The sequence below is a fragment of the Gamsiella multidivaricata genome, assembly GCF_025024155.1.
Source record: "Gamsiella multidivaricata strain RSA 2152 chromosome Unknown BC939scaffold_1, whole genome shotgun sequence".
Taxonomy (NCBI): domain Eukaryota; kingdom Fungi; phylum Mortierellomycota; class Mortierellomycetes; order Mortierellales; family Mortierellaceae; genus Gamsiella; species Gamsiella multidivaricata.
In genome coordinates, this window is record NW_026251709.1 from 610,600 (window position 1) to 623,589 (window position 12,990).

A 12,990-nucleotide genomic window follows, 5' to 3' on the forward strand; every position below is an offset into this window, starting at 1 on the left:
GAGGAATGAGGCATGGAGTGATCCTTTTGCGAAGCCGTGGGCGGCGGGAGCTGTCCATACTGACAAATGCCTGCGCCCAATTGACATGTTTTTTTTGCGCCTGAAGGGATCAAACCAATCAGCTTGGGGTTTGTTTTGCCACTAAAAAAAATGGGCTCCGTACACACGGAATGCTGTTCGTGATCAGACTGTATACATTCAACAACGCATCGATGCAAGGATTCGTGCGAGGGGCAGCACCATGGCTCACAAGAAGTTCATCTCAGCAAGGTCAACGGCTAGGACTTCCAAGGCATTCAGTCGCCTTCTCTGGACACAGGAGACATGAACATCCACGTCATTTCATTACCCTGCCGAAACTGCCGGATCTACCCAACCTGCTCAAGCCAATCTCGTCGTCGCGACAATACAAGGACCGCACCCTTGTCAAATACTCCCAGCAGGAATTCTACAGCCTCGTTGCTAATGTTGACGACTATCACTACTTCTTGCCCTGGTGCACCCACTCGAAAATGTCAGATCCTCTACCTGCTGGATCCGAACAAGTCACCGTCGCAGGATCAGGAGCGGGGCCAAGTTCAGGATCCGTCACCGTGAGACATGGTGAACTCGGGATTGGGTTCAACTCTCTCCAGGAACGATACGTCTCTACCGTAACATGTCAAGAGCCATGGGCCGTCCGCGCTGTCTCGTATGACTCGAAACTGTTCAAAGAGCTTTCCACAACCTGGAAATTTACGCCCAATGCCCCAAAGAACACGACTCTGGAGGCAGCCATGGACCAGGATCTACAGGAGACACATTTACTTAGACGATTAGCAGGAGAGCCGGACGCAGTATCACCACAGCCGCCATCGCCAGCGTCACCCACAAATCAGTCAAATCAGCCTGGGCACCAGCTTACAGCCGCAGCCGTGTTCGGTGCTGCCGCTGTGCCAAAACCTAGGACATCCGAAAACCGGACAACGTCATCTCCATCCAAAGTATCACCGGTACAGAAGTACACCATTTCAGCCTCGAGAGTGCCTTCTCCATCTCCCTCCCCTGAGATTCGCATACCTACACACCAAAAGCCGCTCCCCTCTCCGCCAAAGCAAACCATACAAAGAACATCTTCGCCCTCGAATCTGGCGGTGATGAAGCCGAGCGATTACCCATCGTGCTGGGTGGATTTTGAGATCCAGTTTGAGTTTGCGTCGCCGGTGCATGCGTCCATGTCGTCGCTGTTCTTTGACCAGGTCAGCAAGGAGATGCTGAAGGCATTTGTCGATCGTGCGGAAGAATTATACGGAAAGCGGTAGACCCTCCACATTATCGGGAGCATAATAACGGTTATCAGATAGACCAACGTGATAGAGAGATACCTAAGCTTGTGCCAGTTCAATCTAGATGCTGTACTTAATGTAAAATCGCCTGCTCTGAAAACCTGCGTATCTTTTTATCTTGTTAATAAAGCACACGGATAACGTCGTAATTCTATTGAAAGGTGTCCTCACCAATTGCTAGATTGCCCAAATATCCTCCCCATTCTCAGCCCGATCCGATGTGCGGCGCAGTCTGACCTCTTCATCGTCATCGTCTTCGCCCTCATACTCGCAATCTTATCTATCGTAATCCTCAAGAAATTCATTGCGCGGAATCCGTATACCATGCGTGTTGAAGATAGGCGCTCACTCCGAGCCTTGACTTATTTCCCCAATGAGGGACGATCCTTCCGCTGATTTTCTGGAGTGCAAACTAATGCTCAGCCATCCACATCCACATCGCGCCCGTCTTGGTCATATCCTGAGATCCTAGTGATTATATTTTCTCTAGCTCTGTTAGTCCTGCCAGCTGGCCTAGTCCCATGGCCAATGTGATAGGCAAGGACACATTCTTTTTTCCAGAAATGGACACCTGATTCCCATATACCATCGGAATATCTCCGGTCCAAGGCCCTCAATGCACGCAGCCTGCTCAACTGCACATGCGTCGCCCAGCTCAGTTCCCTGAGCTCCTCCAGAGAAATGGGTGACTCCAACGTCCGCAAATTGAGCCCACGCAGCATACTGCTATATCGCTGCGCGAGTTGTTGATAAATCAAATATTCCGGATAATTCACGGGCGCGTCTAACTTTCGAAGGCGCGGCATAGTTTCGAGGAGTATCTGATGATCCTCTGATTCGTAATAACTTCCCCAGATCCAAAGGGTAATAGACTCGAGGTCTGGCCAGCATGGTGAGGTACAAAGATCCAATCGGACGTAACTGGGAGGCTTCTGCTCGTCGTACCTTTCCTGTGCCGTGAGGAGGCACATAAGGCGATTTCTCGAAAGGTAAGAGGTCGTAGCTGTCGCCCATTTGAGGGACCTTAGTTTCGGAGACCAGCGGATGATGCTCTCGAATTGGATCAGAAAGTTGCGAGGACCCAATAGTATCAATTCGAGCTTCAGGGGCCATGGAAATCGCATGTCGATATCCTGTTGTGCGCTGCCACGGTTTCTCGATGGCGCGATAGCCTTAGGTTCGGGCCTCAGTATGTTCTGGGGTAGTTCGAAAGAGATCTCAGTCAGCTTGAGCCCTTCTAGCCTTTAAGCAGATGTCCTAGAAGGCGCGCAGGTATCGGTCGGTATGGAAGATTGCAGCGCACAAGACAAAGACTGTTCAAGGATGAATGCGATGGATGGGGCGAGACTCAGCAGTGAACACCAAAGCTGGTATCTTCGAGGTTTATGCACAGGCAAGTTCATGTCACGTAGAGAGTGATTGTAGCGACCTTAGATTCTGTTGGACGAGATCCCTGCAGCTTTTCCAGCACCTCTGACAGTCGTGGCCATGGTAGACGATCAAGCGTATCCGCAATGTTATTTACCCGAGATATATCAGACGCATCCGCCGTGATTCGATGGTCTTCTTCCTTTTTCGAATGAGATGCTGAACCAGACGAGCGAACCAAAGGTTGCATACTACGACTTGCAGACAAGTACACAGCGTGCGAACTGACGACGACCTAGGTACCGGATTCTCTCAAGCAGGACCTCGGTCGGCAATTGTTGGATAAATATGACTGTGCAAATGGCGGTATAAAAAAAAACTAGAGTATGTGAATACCCTCCATATGAACCACCAAGGAGACATGAACAACACTCCAAGATTATCAAAACACACACAAGTCCCTTCCTCTTATTATTGTTTGCTTTTATTTCCTACAGTCTCTAATCATTGTCAGGAGTTGCCTTAGGCTTACTACGGATGAGGCCAAGGTTTAGTCCGCTCGTTCCTGCACCGCCTCCCGCAGCGAAGTACCCGCTCAGGTTCTGCTCCAGCTCGTCAGACTGGGGGCCCGTGGACGTCGTAGATAATTTGTCACCATCCGCATGAGTATCCAATTGTTGTCCTAGCTGCTGCACATCAACAATAGTCATTTGAAGTGGAGGCAGGGCACCACCTTGATCCTTGCCTTCGATGATGACATTCGCGCAATGATGATAGAACTTTATAAAAAAAAAATGTAAATCGTGAAGAGAAGTTAGTATACTACAGTCTGTTGTCACTATCAAAGAAGGCTACCCTCCTCTCTCAAAAACTCTTTGCAAAGCTGAAAATACCAAAAAAAAAAAAAAAAAAAAAAAAAAAGATCCCTCACCTGGTTCGTTGAAAAGGCTGTCCATGACATCGCGAATAGACATCTGTCCGAATCTGTACAGCTAGGGACGTTGCTCGGCACTAGCACTGGCCACCGGTAGTAGAGATCTGGGCAGGTCTTGGTGTATTGTCCAATGACATGCCAGGTCTTTCCGGCGTTGTACGACAGCGAGAACTCGCAAGCACCACCGCCATGCCGTGCCTGTGGCACACCTGCAGGTGGAGGGAATACAGTGCTGTCCTTGACCTGGAAGTTCCAGAACGTAACGTTGATCACTTGGCCGGCCTGATAGGTCGTTACTGGACCCTTCCTATAGCCGCCTGATGACCGAGTCGTAAATTTGGATGAGATAAAAAAAAAGGGTAAAGACGAGTCAATGAGCGGAACTTCTGCGCTGAGATGCGGACTGTGGTGCTGAGAGGTGTGCTTTACATACCACAAGGAAACGGCTTGCCTTCAAAGCCGATCCAAGCATGGACATCGCTCCTTGGGCTTTGGGACCAAGGTCCAGCCTGAGCAGGTGGGTTTGAGATGGCGATATGGGCGGTGGTTGTGAAGAGGATGGAGAAGAGTGTCACTGCGACAGCGAGAACGCTGTTGGCGAGTGTGGTGGATTTCATGCTGGAAGTAGTTTCACTAAAGTGAGTGGGTGAGTGGTGTGTGCGTGAAGGAGAAGGAAGAGAAGGAGGAGGAAGAGAAGGAGGAGGAAGAGAAGGAGGAGGAAGAGAAGGAGGAGGAGAGAGAAAGCGCGGGAAGAGTAGAGATGGAGCGATGGGGTGAAGGGGTGAGGGCAGATAGGGTGCGGAAGTACAGGAAGGAAAGGGTATCAAGAAGCAGAGAGGAGAGAGGATTGAAAAACGATTTCCCTTGAGGACAAGGGCCGTTATTAAATAGGATTGGTTTCCCTCCATGGATGACACAAAGACGGAAGGTTCTTAGGTGGCATGGTTCGTTTAGCAGTAGACCGGCCAGGGAAGCTAGTCTGCAAGTGGGATAGGACGCGTAGGTTTGGATTACATACGATTGAAAAAAGAGACTTATCAAATAACTCTCCGACAAGCAAAAATTGTTTACCAATGAGCCCTCATTCCCCCTAGGAGGTTCACCCGCTAGTACAGTACGTCTTTACACAAATGTCTTATTTCACTGTCCATCGATAGACTAGGTATCGATATAAAAGTAGTCTATCCCATGCAACCACTGTATCGGTCAAAGGAACAGCGGTGTGTGCTGTCCATGCCAGCCATCACAATCGGTTCCTGTCCCTGTCTCGGGGCACGGTCGTTCAGGACAAAGTTAGCCACGAGAACTTTATCTTGATTGGAATTGGTCGCTTTTATTTGTTTCAGGGTTCTCATCGCTGAAACGAGGCGCACTCACACACTGGCGCCACCCCCTAGATGATGCAGCATGAGACAAGTACAGCTCATTCCTGGCTCTTGCTCGCTCCCACGCGCCCTTGTTTTTCCTCTTCCGGATACGGAACAGACCCGGCTCTCAGGAACTGTAACCATCCGTAATCAGCACCGACATTGCTTCATAATCCCATCCCATACAGATATCCCTACCCTAGCCAGCGCTGCATGAAGTTTCGGATGTATTGGTCCTCCCATTTCAAGCTCTCCCAATGCCATACTATCCAATAGGCATCCTTCCTCCGCAGCATCATGGACCCCTTCAGTTCCTAACAAACCCATGGGAGCCACCCATCCTCCAACACTTGCTAGGCTAGAGTCGTGTGCGCCGAAATGATCTCCATGGCCTGGACAGGACGCTGACACCCATAGACCCGCGTAGCTGCTGCCGAAGTCACGCAAGGCTAATTTCTTGAAGAGTCGCAAAATGCCAAGAATGTTGAAAGCTACCGGACTATCAGACGCATTTCGTTGATAGAGAGGTCGATTTTATTTTTATTTTTTGGAGGCACGCTTGTCTCTGTGTAGAACCCTTCTGCATCACATCCTGGACAGGTAACCCTCCAGAGTGGCCTCCAAGGATCCGAGATGTGACCACGTTCCGTTTTACAAGAGTGGAAGAACTGTTCAGAGGGCCACACAGAGGGGCATGGTAATCGCCATTGTCCATACACCCTCAACAAGGGCTCTGGAGAAGCAGACATTCTACAACGATGAGGTTGAGCAGCCGAACAGGGGATGCGGAAAACATCTCGTTGAGCTTGGGATCCAGTACTCACGGAAATCTTGTCGGTGGTGTCAAGCCTGCAGATCCGAGAGTGCTTGATACGTCGGTATGAAAATTGCTGCTGCTATGGTTGTTGACGGCGATGGCTTTGATGGTGGTCTCATCAAGGCTGCGAATGCTGAAACTTGAAAGGTCCAGTCTTTGCAAGGTCCTGTGAAATGTTCAAGTACCCTACCCTACAGTCGAAAAGAGAGATGTTGGTGTGATCGGAGCAGCTCATAAAGGGGGTCCATGGTGATTCACCGTATGAGGACGCCCAGTTGTCGCTCCAGCCCTCAACAGAAAGCAATCGCAATTCCCGACTCATTGTTTTTGGTCAAATTCTTGAAGTTCCGGACGTGCTCCTGAGGATGTTCATCAGCTGGAAAGTATCCTTTGATGGACTGGAACGTCAAACGATTGTGTGTTCTGTCCGAGAGAAAATTGTGCGGGTCTGCAGTACTGATGATAGCTGAGGGACCGTGTTCCTGCGAAGGATGTGAACCAATTGCTCAATATGAAGTTCGTTCCGATCAAGACGGAGAATGCGCGTCCGAGGGCTTCGATGGCAGAAATCTGGAGGGCTGTTGATGCAGTATCGGCCCTAGGGTGCCAATGTTGAGTAATGACGGAGAGAGTAAGAGAAATGCCGGTACATCCGCTACGTCCAAGTATTGTTCAACGAGGAACTGTACTTCAGGCAAGTGGAGCCCCTGTCCTGTGGTCGTGTGGGCGGGAAGACTGTCTGATAGTGTTGTTTTGAAGTACAAAAGGAGGAGGATGCCAACGATAACAGCCGCGCTCTTGTTATTTTGTTGCCTCCAAAGCATAGTCGCAACCCGGTCCTGCTTTATCTATGCATCACTCTTAGAAAAGCATCTAGCTGGAAAACAGCGGTATTTCAGGCGACCGCTCAAAAGGAGATACGGCATGAATAGACTGTGGAAAGAAATCACGTTGCCATATCTGCTATCGTGGAAAATAAATGGCTGCTAGCCTGCTATACGGTCCGGGGACTTGATGCCCAAGTTGCGGAACTGAATAGGAAAACGGATCTCCGGATGGGATCCCCCTCCTTACTTCCTCCTCGGACACGTGTGATATATATGTAATGCATGGTGTGGCGATGCAACCTGACACATCCTGCCAAGAGAGTCGAATCGACTGCTCCCCCGCGTTACACGAGCGAACATCAGGGTTCCCCTCCCCCTCCTTTCATAGCGCTGTTTGCTCTATTTATTCCTTCTATCTGTTATGTCTGTTAGTCTATTGTCCGCGTGCGCCTCAGAAAGCGACATGATAGCCATCGTCTTCATGACTCCATTGCTCCATGCAGACCATCAGACGGAGGGGGCCGCAGCGGATCAAACTATTGTATTAGAAGGTGGGTTCCGGCGGGTTCTTCAACGCGTATGCAAATCAATGGGGCAGATACCTGGGGTGACAAATTAGGATTTATTGGTGGGCCCTCTCTCCGCTTTCTGGTTTGATCTTTGCCACCAAAGGAGCAATGGGCGCATCTGAAGAAGGATGTCGCTCTGTACTTTTTATTTGTAAACGTCGTTTGTGTGTAAAGCTGCCACGATGCAACATTTAAACAAAAGGGCCGGGAGAAAAGACAAATGGATGGCGAGGGCAACTACTGTAGTAGTCTCTCTCAATTGCTGTTATGCAATTTGTCCCGATATCTTTCTATCTATCTCTCGCTCCCACAAACAATAGGGAGGTCGACTGCGGCGTGGTGCATATTCTCTTTTTCCTTTTTCCTCACCCTTTTGACCTTAACCATACACGACTCCTCCTATAGGACACGAGCGTGGTTTTGGATGTGTTTTTTTCCACTCTCCCCCTCTCCATGCTGAATGGCAATGGGACGGCGGGGGGCAGTCTGTCGGTCGTGTGCTCTCGGGCAGCGATATGATCAATTGTATCCCCCAGCCTCGACTCGACTCTACTCGGACATACGCTCTTTCCAAAGGAAATGCATTTTATGTGGTCCCTGGCTGAAGGCCCAATTGGTGCACGGGTCTATGGGCCATACGTCGTATACATCGGTGGCCATGGTTGAACAAGGAACGGGGTGCTTCTTTGGCTTTGTTATATAGCGTCGTCTACGTTCTCTCTCTCTCTCTTTTTTTTTCTTTTGTTCTTCGTCCTTCATCACAATTCCATTCAGTGCCGGAAAGACGCCTTCATTCACCTTTTTCCATCGGACAATCTTCTCCTTTGCCACCCAATTCACATCCCCCATTCCAGAAAGCAAGCATAGCCCTTTCTTAACAGCAGCGCACCACTGGGAGATCTCAATAAAGCATCCGTATCCGAGCCTCAATTGGACTCTCTCCTCTCTTCTCTTCTCCTCTCCCGTCAGAAAAAGCATACTGTTATCCTATCCCCCACTTGACATCAACTCGACTTGACTGATGTCTGACCACTTGAACACCTTGACCACCTCGGGCACCAACAACTCTGCTGCCAACTCCCCCACTGCCAGCCCCCGCGTTGTACCCATTCCCCCTGAAGCCTCCGCTCTCCTTCAGTCGCTCCTCCGTGAGAACAACATCGTCATGCCCACCAACGCCAACGCCAACGCCAACACCATCAGCCAAGATTTCTGTCTCTTCGAGGCCAACGAATCCGCCTTTGACTATCCCCTCTTTGCTGAAAGCCTCAAGCTGCAGCAACAGCAACAGCAACAGCAACAGCAATTCACTCAACATCAACAACAGCAACAGCAGCATCCTACGAACATCATTACTACCAACCCTCTTTGCACTCCGCAGACCCCGTCCATGGACCTGCCCGAAGGCAACAACCGGTCTATGGATTCGTTTGGATTCGACGGCTTTTCTGCCTTTTTAGAAGAGTCTGCTAGTAGCCACAGTGCCCCTTCAGTCGCCCTGATCCATCTGAATGAGGACCCGTTTGACAATGCTATGAATCGAGCCAGTTGCGCAGACGGCCTCATGAGTCAGCAATCTCAGCAGTCGGCCCCGTCACTCATGAACACACCTTTCACACCCTATCTCGACACTCCGTTCGAGACCCCGTACCTGGCCGATTTTGGGTGGGACAATAAACGCACGAGCCAGGTCCTCTTTGGTGCCGGGCAGGACATGGCCAACGGCTGCGGTAATAGCCATGGCCGTAACCAACCCCCCGTCATCGCGTGCTCGCTCTTTCCCGAGTACGACTTTGACATCGCCGCTGCTCTCGAGGGCTGTGCATACAATACAATTGAGCCTGCAACGCTCCTCATGGCCTCGCCCGCGATTCATCACCCGACTGATTTTTTGGACGACAACGCGTCTGACACCTCCTCCTCCGCCTCGGACCTTTCCCTTGGCTCGCCCTCGCCTTCTCCCGCTCCCGTCAAGGCCCTTTCTGAAGACTTTTTGGATTCTGAGAGCGAGGACCTGGAGCAGGGTGATGAACAGGACGACAATGAGGCTGACTCGTCTGAGGACAATGACGAAAATGACCTTGACGACGACGATGACGAGTACGTCCCTTCGCGGTCCCAGGCATCCGCAAGCGCCATGTCTGGATTCAAGCGAAAGGCGCCCTCCTCCTTCGCCTCTGGCCGCGCCACCAACCGCACCAGTATCGACGATGCCACCCCGGCCAACCCATGCAAGAGGACTCGCCCAGAGCTGGCGAGTCCTTTTGGGGGGAAGAAGTCCACCAGGAAAAAGAAGCCCGACGCTGACAAGCGTTTCTTGTGTATCCACCCTGGCTGCGGTCGTCGATTCGCGCGTCTCTTCAACCTTCACACACACGAGCGGACCCACGACCCTTGCCAGGTCCGTCCATTTGTCTGTCCCGCTCTCCATTGTACCAAAGCGTTCTCTCGCAAGCACGATCTCCAGCGCCACGAGGCGTCGGTCCACAAGGGAGAGCGCAATTACAAATGCCCGACATGCTTCAAGCCCTTCTCGCGCCAGGACGGCCTCCGCCGCCACCTCGTTGTCAAGGGCAGCATCTGTGCAACAGGACGCGTTGATGATGCCGCCGAGACCGAGACAGGATGGAGTGCGACTTGAGAGCATAGGCTGCGTCAGCCCAGCCACCCTTGCACTTGAACAATTACTCTTGACGACAGGCGAATCCGACTCTTTTGGATGGCCCTGGTTCGGTACCGATGATATCCATGCCTCCATAGGCGTCGATCCCTCATCTCTCTTCATTCCGACTTTTCCATGGAACCCCGGGATTGGACCGCCTTTTTATAAGGCTGGTTCTCGAAACATGGACACCGTATATGTTCCTTACACTGATGGGACTACAACTCTTCTACAACAGGACACAATTGGACCTGGATATGCGCGGGATATAATGGGAGTGGATTTCGACGATCTCGCTCTTTTGGATTGACGGACCATGAAACCATCTCAGCAGCAGACTCTTGTTGGACATTTTCTTTCTTTGATATACTGGTTTTTCGGCGGCTACAGCACGGCGCGCTAAAGGATGGTTTTTTCGGGAGACGGACATGATCTTTTCTCTCTTTTCCTTCCACTTGCGCCCCCCGATGTGTGTTGGCTTTGGTTTTATCTTCCATTTGGTTTTATTCATCTTCGATACTGTCAATACCCTTTTCTTGGAAAATCTCAGTCCCCTCTCCCTCTCTTTTCTTGAGGGTGTTTTTTCTTTCTTTCTGTATTGTTTGATAGCGACCACCTGCATGCATGCATGTATGTTTGCGCATTAGAATACAGCGTCCTAGACCATACTCTAGATAAATGTGCATGCTTCTTCTAGGGGGTTGTACTATCAGAAGAGTAAATCGCCTTAATGGCAGAGGACAAAGAGACAGGGGATTAGAGACAACAGAAATAATAAATAATACTTTCACAAGTAAATGAAGGAGTTACAGAACGCGGCGCTGCGGCTCAACAATAAGAGAGAAAGTGATCGAGAAGGCGCGTGGTTCTAGACGAGGATTACGTGTCGAGGACAATGAAAACAATCTAGTCCGCCCCCTCCCTCCCTTCCTCCTCCAAGCCGATGCGAGCATTCAGAAGAGGGCTCACAGAAATGTACATGGTACTCAAAAGGATAGGGCTTCATCGTTTCTCTTTTTTTTCTTTTTCCTTCCTTTCTTCTTGCACTTCTCTTGCTCCACAAACACAAACACACTCCATATTTCGTACATATTCTACCCCACACTCCGGACCATCTTAACTGCAGGAACACACACGCGAATGACACCAGCAGCGACGGCACATCCGGGTGTCAGGGCCAAGAAGCGAGTGGCAGTGATTGGAGCTGGTTGCGTGGGCTTAGCAGCCATCAAATCGTGCCTTGAAGAACCGGAGCATCTCGAGGTGGTCGGGTTCGAGCAAGAGTCCTACAGTGGTGGTCTCTGGCGCTATGTGGATGTCACGGCCGAGAACACGGACCCGCACTCATCCGTTTATCAGAGCACGATCATCAACACGTCGAAACCGATGATGACGTTTTCGGATTATGCGATCCCAGGATCTTGGCCGATGTATTTGCATAATAAGAAGGTCGTCCAGTACTTTGATCTTTATGCGGCACATTTCAAGCTGGTGGAACATATCAGGTTCAGGACAAAGGTCGTTGAGGTCAAGGAGCTCAAGGATGAGAAGCGAAGGTGGTTGGTGCGCTCACATTCCTTGGGCGCACCCACGCCGCCGTCATCTTCAACGATGGCTACGTCAGAGATTCAAGAGGAAGTGTTTGATTATGTGATGATGTGTACTGGACACCACTCCGTCCCACGGTACCCATCCTTCCCCGGTATGGACGCCTCAGACCCAGACGCCTTCACGGGCCAACAGATGCACTCGCATTTTTATCGATCCCCGGACGAGTTCAAGAACAAGAAGGTGGTAGTCGTCGGATTGGGGAACAGTGCTGTCGACCTTGCGGTGGAGCTGTCGATGAACCAATCCCAAGTGTATCTCGCGATTCGGTCCCCGATCTGGGTGGCCCCCCGCTGGCTCTTTGGCAAGCCCCTGGATTACTACACCCTCCGATTCAATTACTTCCTTCCGTTTATCGTTCTGAAACTCATGGCCGCATTCCTGTTCAGTCTCGCGGTCCCGGATGTGCACCCGCTGATGCGACCGAAGCGCCGACCCTTTGAGGCCCATACGACAATCAATTCCATTCTCCCCGAGCGGATCTCGACGGGCACGGTCGTGCCAAAGCCGAACATCAAGCGGATTGGACCAGGCAAACGTGTGGAATTCGAGGATGGAACGGTGGTGGAGGAGGTGGATGTCATTTTCTGGTGTACCGGTTACAAGATCTCGTTCCCTGCTCTCCATCCCGAGGTCCTCACGGACGGGCACGGCGATCTTTCAAAGAACCAGGTCTGGCTTTGGAATTATATGCTCCCGCCTCGCCACCCGAACCTGGCCTTCATCGGACTCTTCCAGGCCGTGGGCGCGCTCATGCCTGTGGCAGAACTCCAGACCCGGCTCCTGGTGCAGGTGTGGTCCGGTAAATCCAAGCTTCAGGAACCCATCCCGACCGATCCAGGAAAGATGGACGAGGAGATTTTGAAGATGAAGGGAGAGATCCGGAAGCAGTATGGGGATTCGCCCAGACATACGATTCAGGTCGATTTCACGCCCTATAACGATAAGCTGGCGAAGCAGATTGGGTGCTTTCCAAGCTTTGGGAAGCTGGTGAGGGCGTTTGGGGTGGTCGAGGGAGTGAAGTTGTGGCTGGAGACGATCTTTGGGCCGCCGATTCCAGTGCATTTCCGGTTGGTGGGACCTCATGCCTGGGTCGGGGATGAGGACGAGGTGCGGGGTCAGGGAGATGAGAAGGCGGGAGAGGCGGCGAGGCAGGCTATTTGGGGGTATTCGGGGAAGAAGAAGTATGTGGACTCGAAGTACCTGAGGGACGAGACCGAGGAATTGCTGGAGAAGGAGAAGAAGAAGAAGAACGGGGTATTGGTACAGCCGCAAGAAAACCTTGTGGATCTTTGAGCGGCCCTTCTTTTTTCGTGTTTTATTACTGGTATTGCTATCCTATACCGGTTAATGCAGTTTAGTGATTGATATGAGAATAAAGAAAAAGAAAAAGAAAAAAGAGAAAGACAGCTGTTGGAAAGCGAGCCAGCTTGGTTCCGGAAATGGACTCCTCCATGGTGCCTCGGCGAAGCACTTTGAGGGGGGAGGAGGAGGGGGTGTGATCCAGGCACGA

The 12,990-nt window shown here is 51.1% G+C and overlaps 6 protein-coding genes across 6 annotated transcripts; 3 read left to right on the forward strand and 3 right to left on the reverse strand.

Annotated features, from left to right (window-relative positions):
* Positions 1–446: 446 nt before the first annotated feature.
* Positions 447–1,292, forward strand: BC939DRAFT_376847 (cyclase/dehydrase; the record flags this gene model as incomplete). The annotated part of the gene is made up of 2 exons (XM_051551696.1): positions 447–836; positions 1,143–1,292. Coding segments are annotated over 2 exons (540 nt in total), but the record flags the coding sequence as incomplete, so codon positions are not given.
* A 355-nt stretch (positions 1,293–1,647) lies between these two features.
* BC939DRAFT_434134 (uncharacterized protein) lies at positions 1,648–2,320 on the reverse strand. Its single transcript, XM_051553335.1, has one exon. It carries the CDS (start codon positions 2,294–2,296, stop codon positions 1,745–1,747), a length of 552 nt encoding a protein of 183 aa, XP_051417855.1. The 5' UTR covers positions 2,297–2,320; the 3' UTR covers positions 1,648–1,744.
* An 873-nt stretch (positions 2,321–3,193) lies between these two features.
* On the reverse strand, positions 3,194–4,244 carry BC939DRAFT_498114 (uncharacterized protein; the record flags this gene model as incomplete). Its single annotated transcript, XM_051559776.1, has 3 exons — positions 3,194–3,472; positions 3,625–3,944; positions 4,061–4,244. 3 exons carry the CDS (start codon positions 4,242–4,244, stop codon positions 3,194–3,196), a joined length of 783 nt encoding a protein of 260 aa, XP_051417856.1.
* A 5,283-nt stretch (positions 4,245–9,527) lies between these two features.
* On the forward strand, positions 9,528–9,767 carry BC939DRAFT_381337 (uncharacterized protein; the record flags this gene model as incomplete). The annotated part of the gene is made up of 1 exon (XM_051551755.1): positions 9,528–9,767. A coding segment is annotated over one exon (240 nt), but the record flags the coding sequence as incomplete, so codon positions are not given.
* Positions 9,768–9,973: 206 nt separating this feature from the next.
* On the reverse strand, positions 9,974–10,684 carry BC939DRAFT_4325 (uncharacterized protein). Its single transcript, XM_051553242.1, has one exon. It carries the CDS (start codon positions 10,489–10,491, stop codon positions 10,099–10,101), a length of 393 nt encoding a protein of 130 aa, XP_051417858.1. The 5' UTR covers positions 10,492–10,684; the 3' UTR covers positions 9,974–10,098.
* A 230-nt stretch (positions 10,685–10,914) lies between these two features.
* On the forward strand, positions 10,915–12,791 carry BC939DRAFT_434141 (flavin monooxygenase-like protein). The gene has a single exon (XM_051553336.1). It carries the CDS (start codon positions 11,010–11,012, stop codon positions 12,771–12,773), a length of 1,764 nt encoding a protein of 587 aa, XP_051417859.1. The 5' UTR covers positions 10,915–11,009; the 3' UTR covers positions 12,774–12,791.
* The last annotated feature ends 199 nt before the right edge of the window (positions 12,792–12,990 follow it).

Excerpts from the sequence above, each read along its gene's own strand:
- BC939DRAFT_434141 (XM_051553336.1), top strand. The coding sequence starts at position 11,010 with ATGACACCAGCAGCGACGGCACATCCGGGTGTCAGGGCCAAGAAGCGA.
- BC939DRAFT_4325 (XM_051553242.1), bottom strand. The coding sequence starts at position 10,491 with ATGCAGGTGGTCGCTATCAAACAATACAGAAAGAAAGAAAAAACACCC.
- BC939DRAFT_434134 (XM_051553335.1), bottom strand. The coding sequence starts at position 2,296 with ATGTGCCTCCTCACGGCACAGGAAAGGTACGACGAGCAGAAGCCTCCC.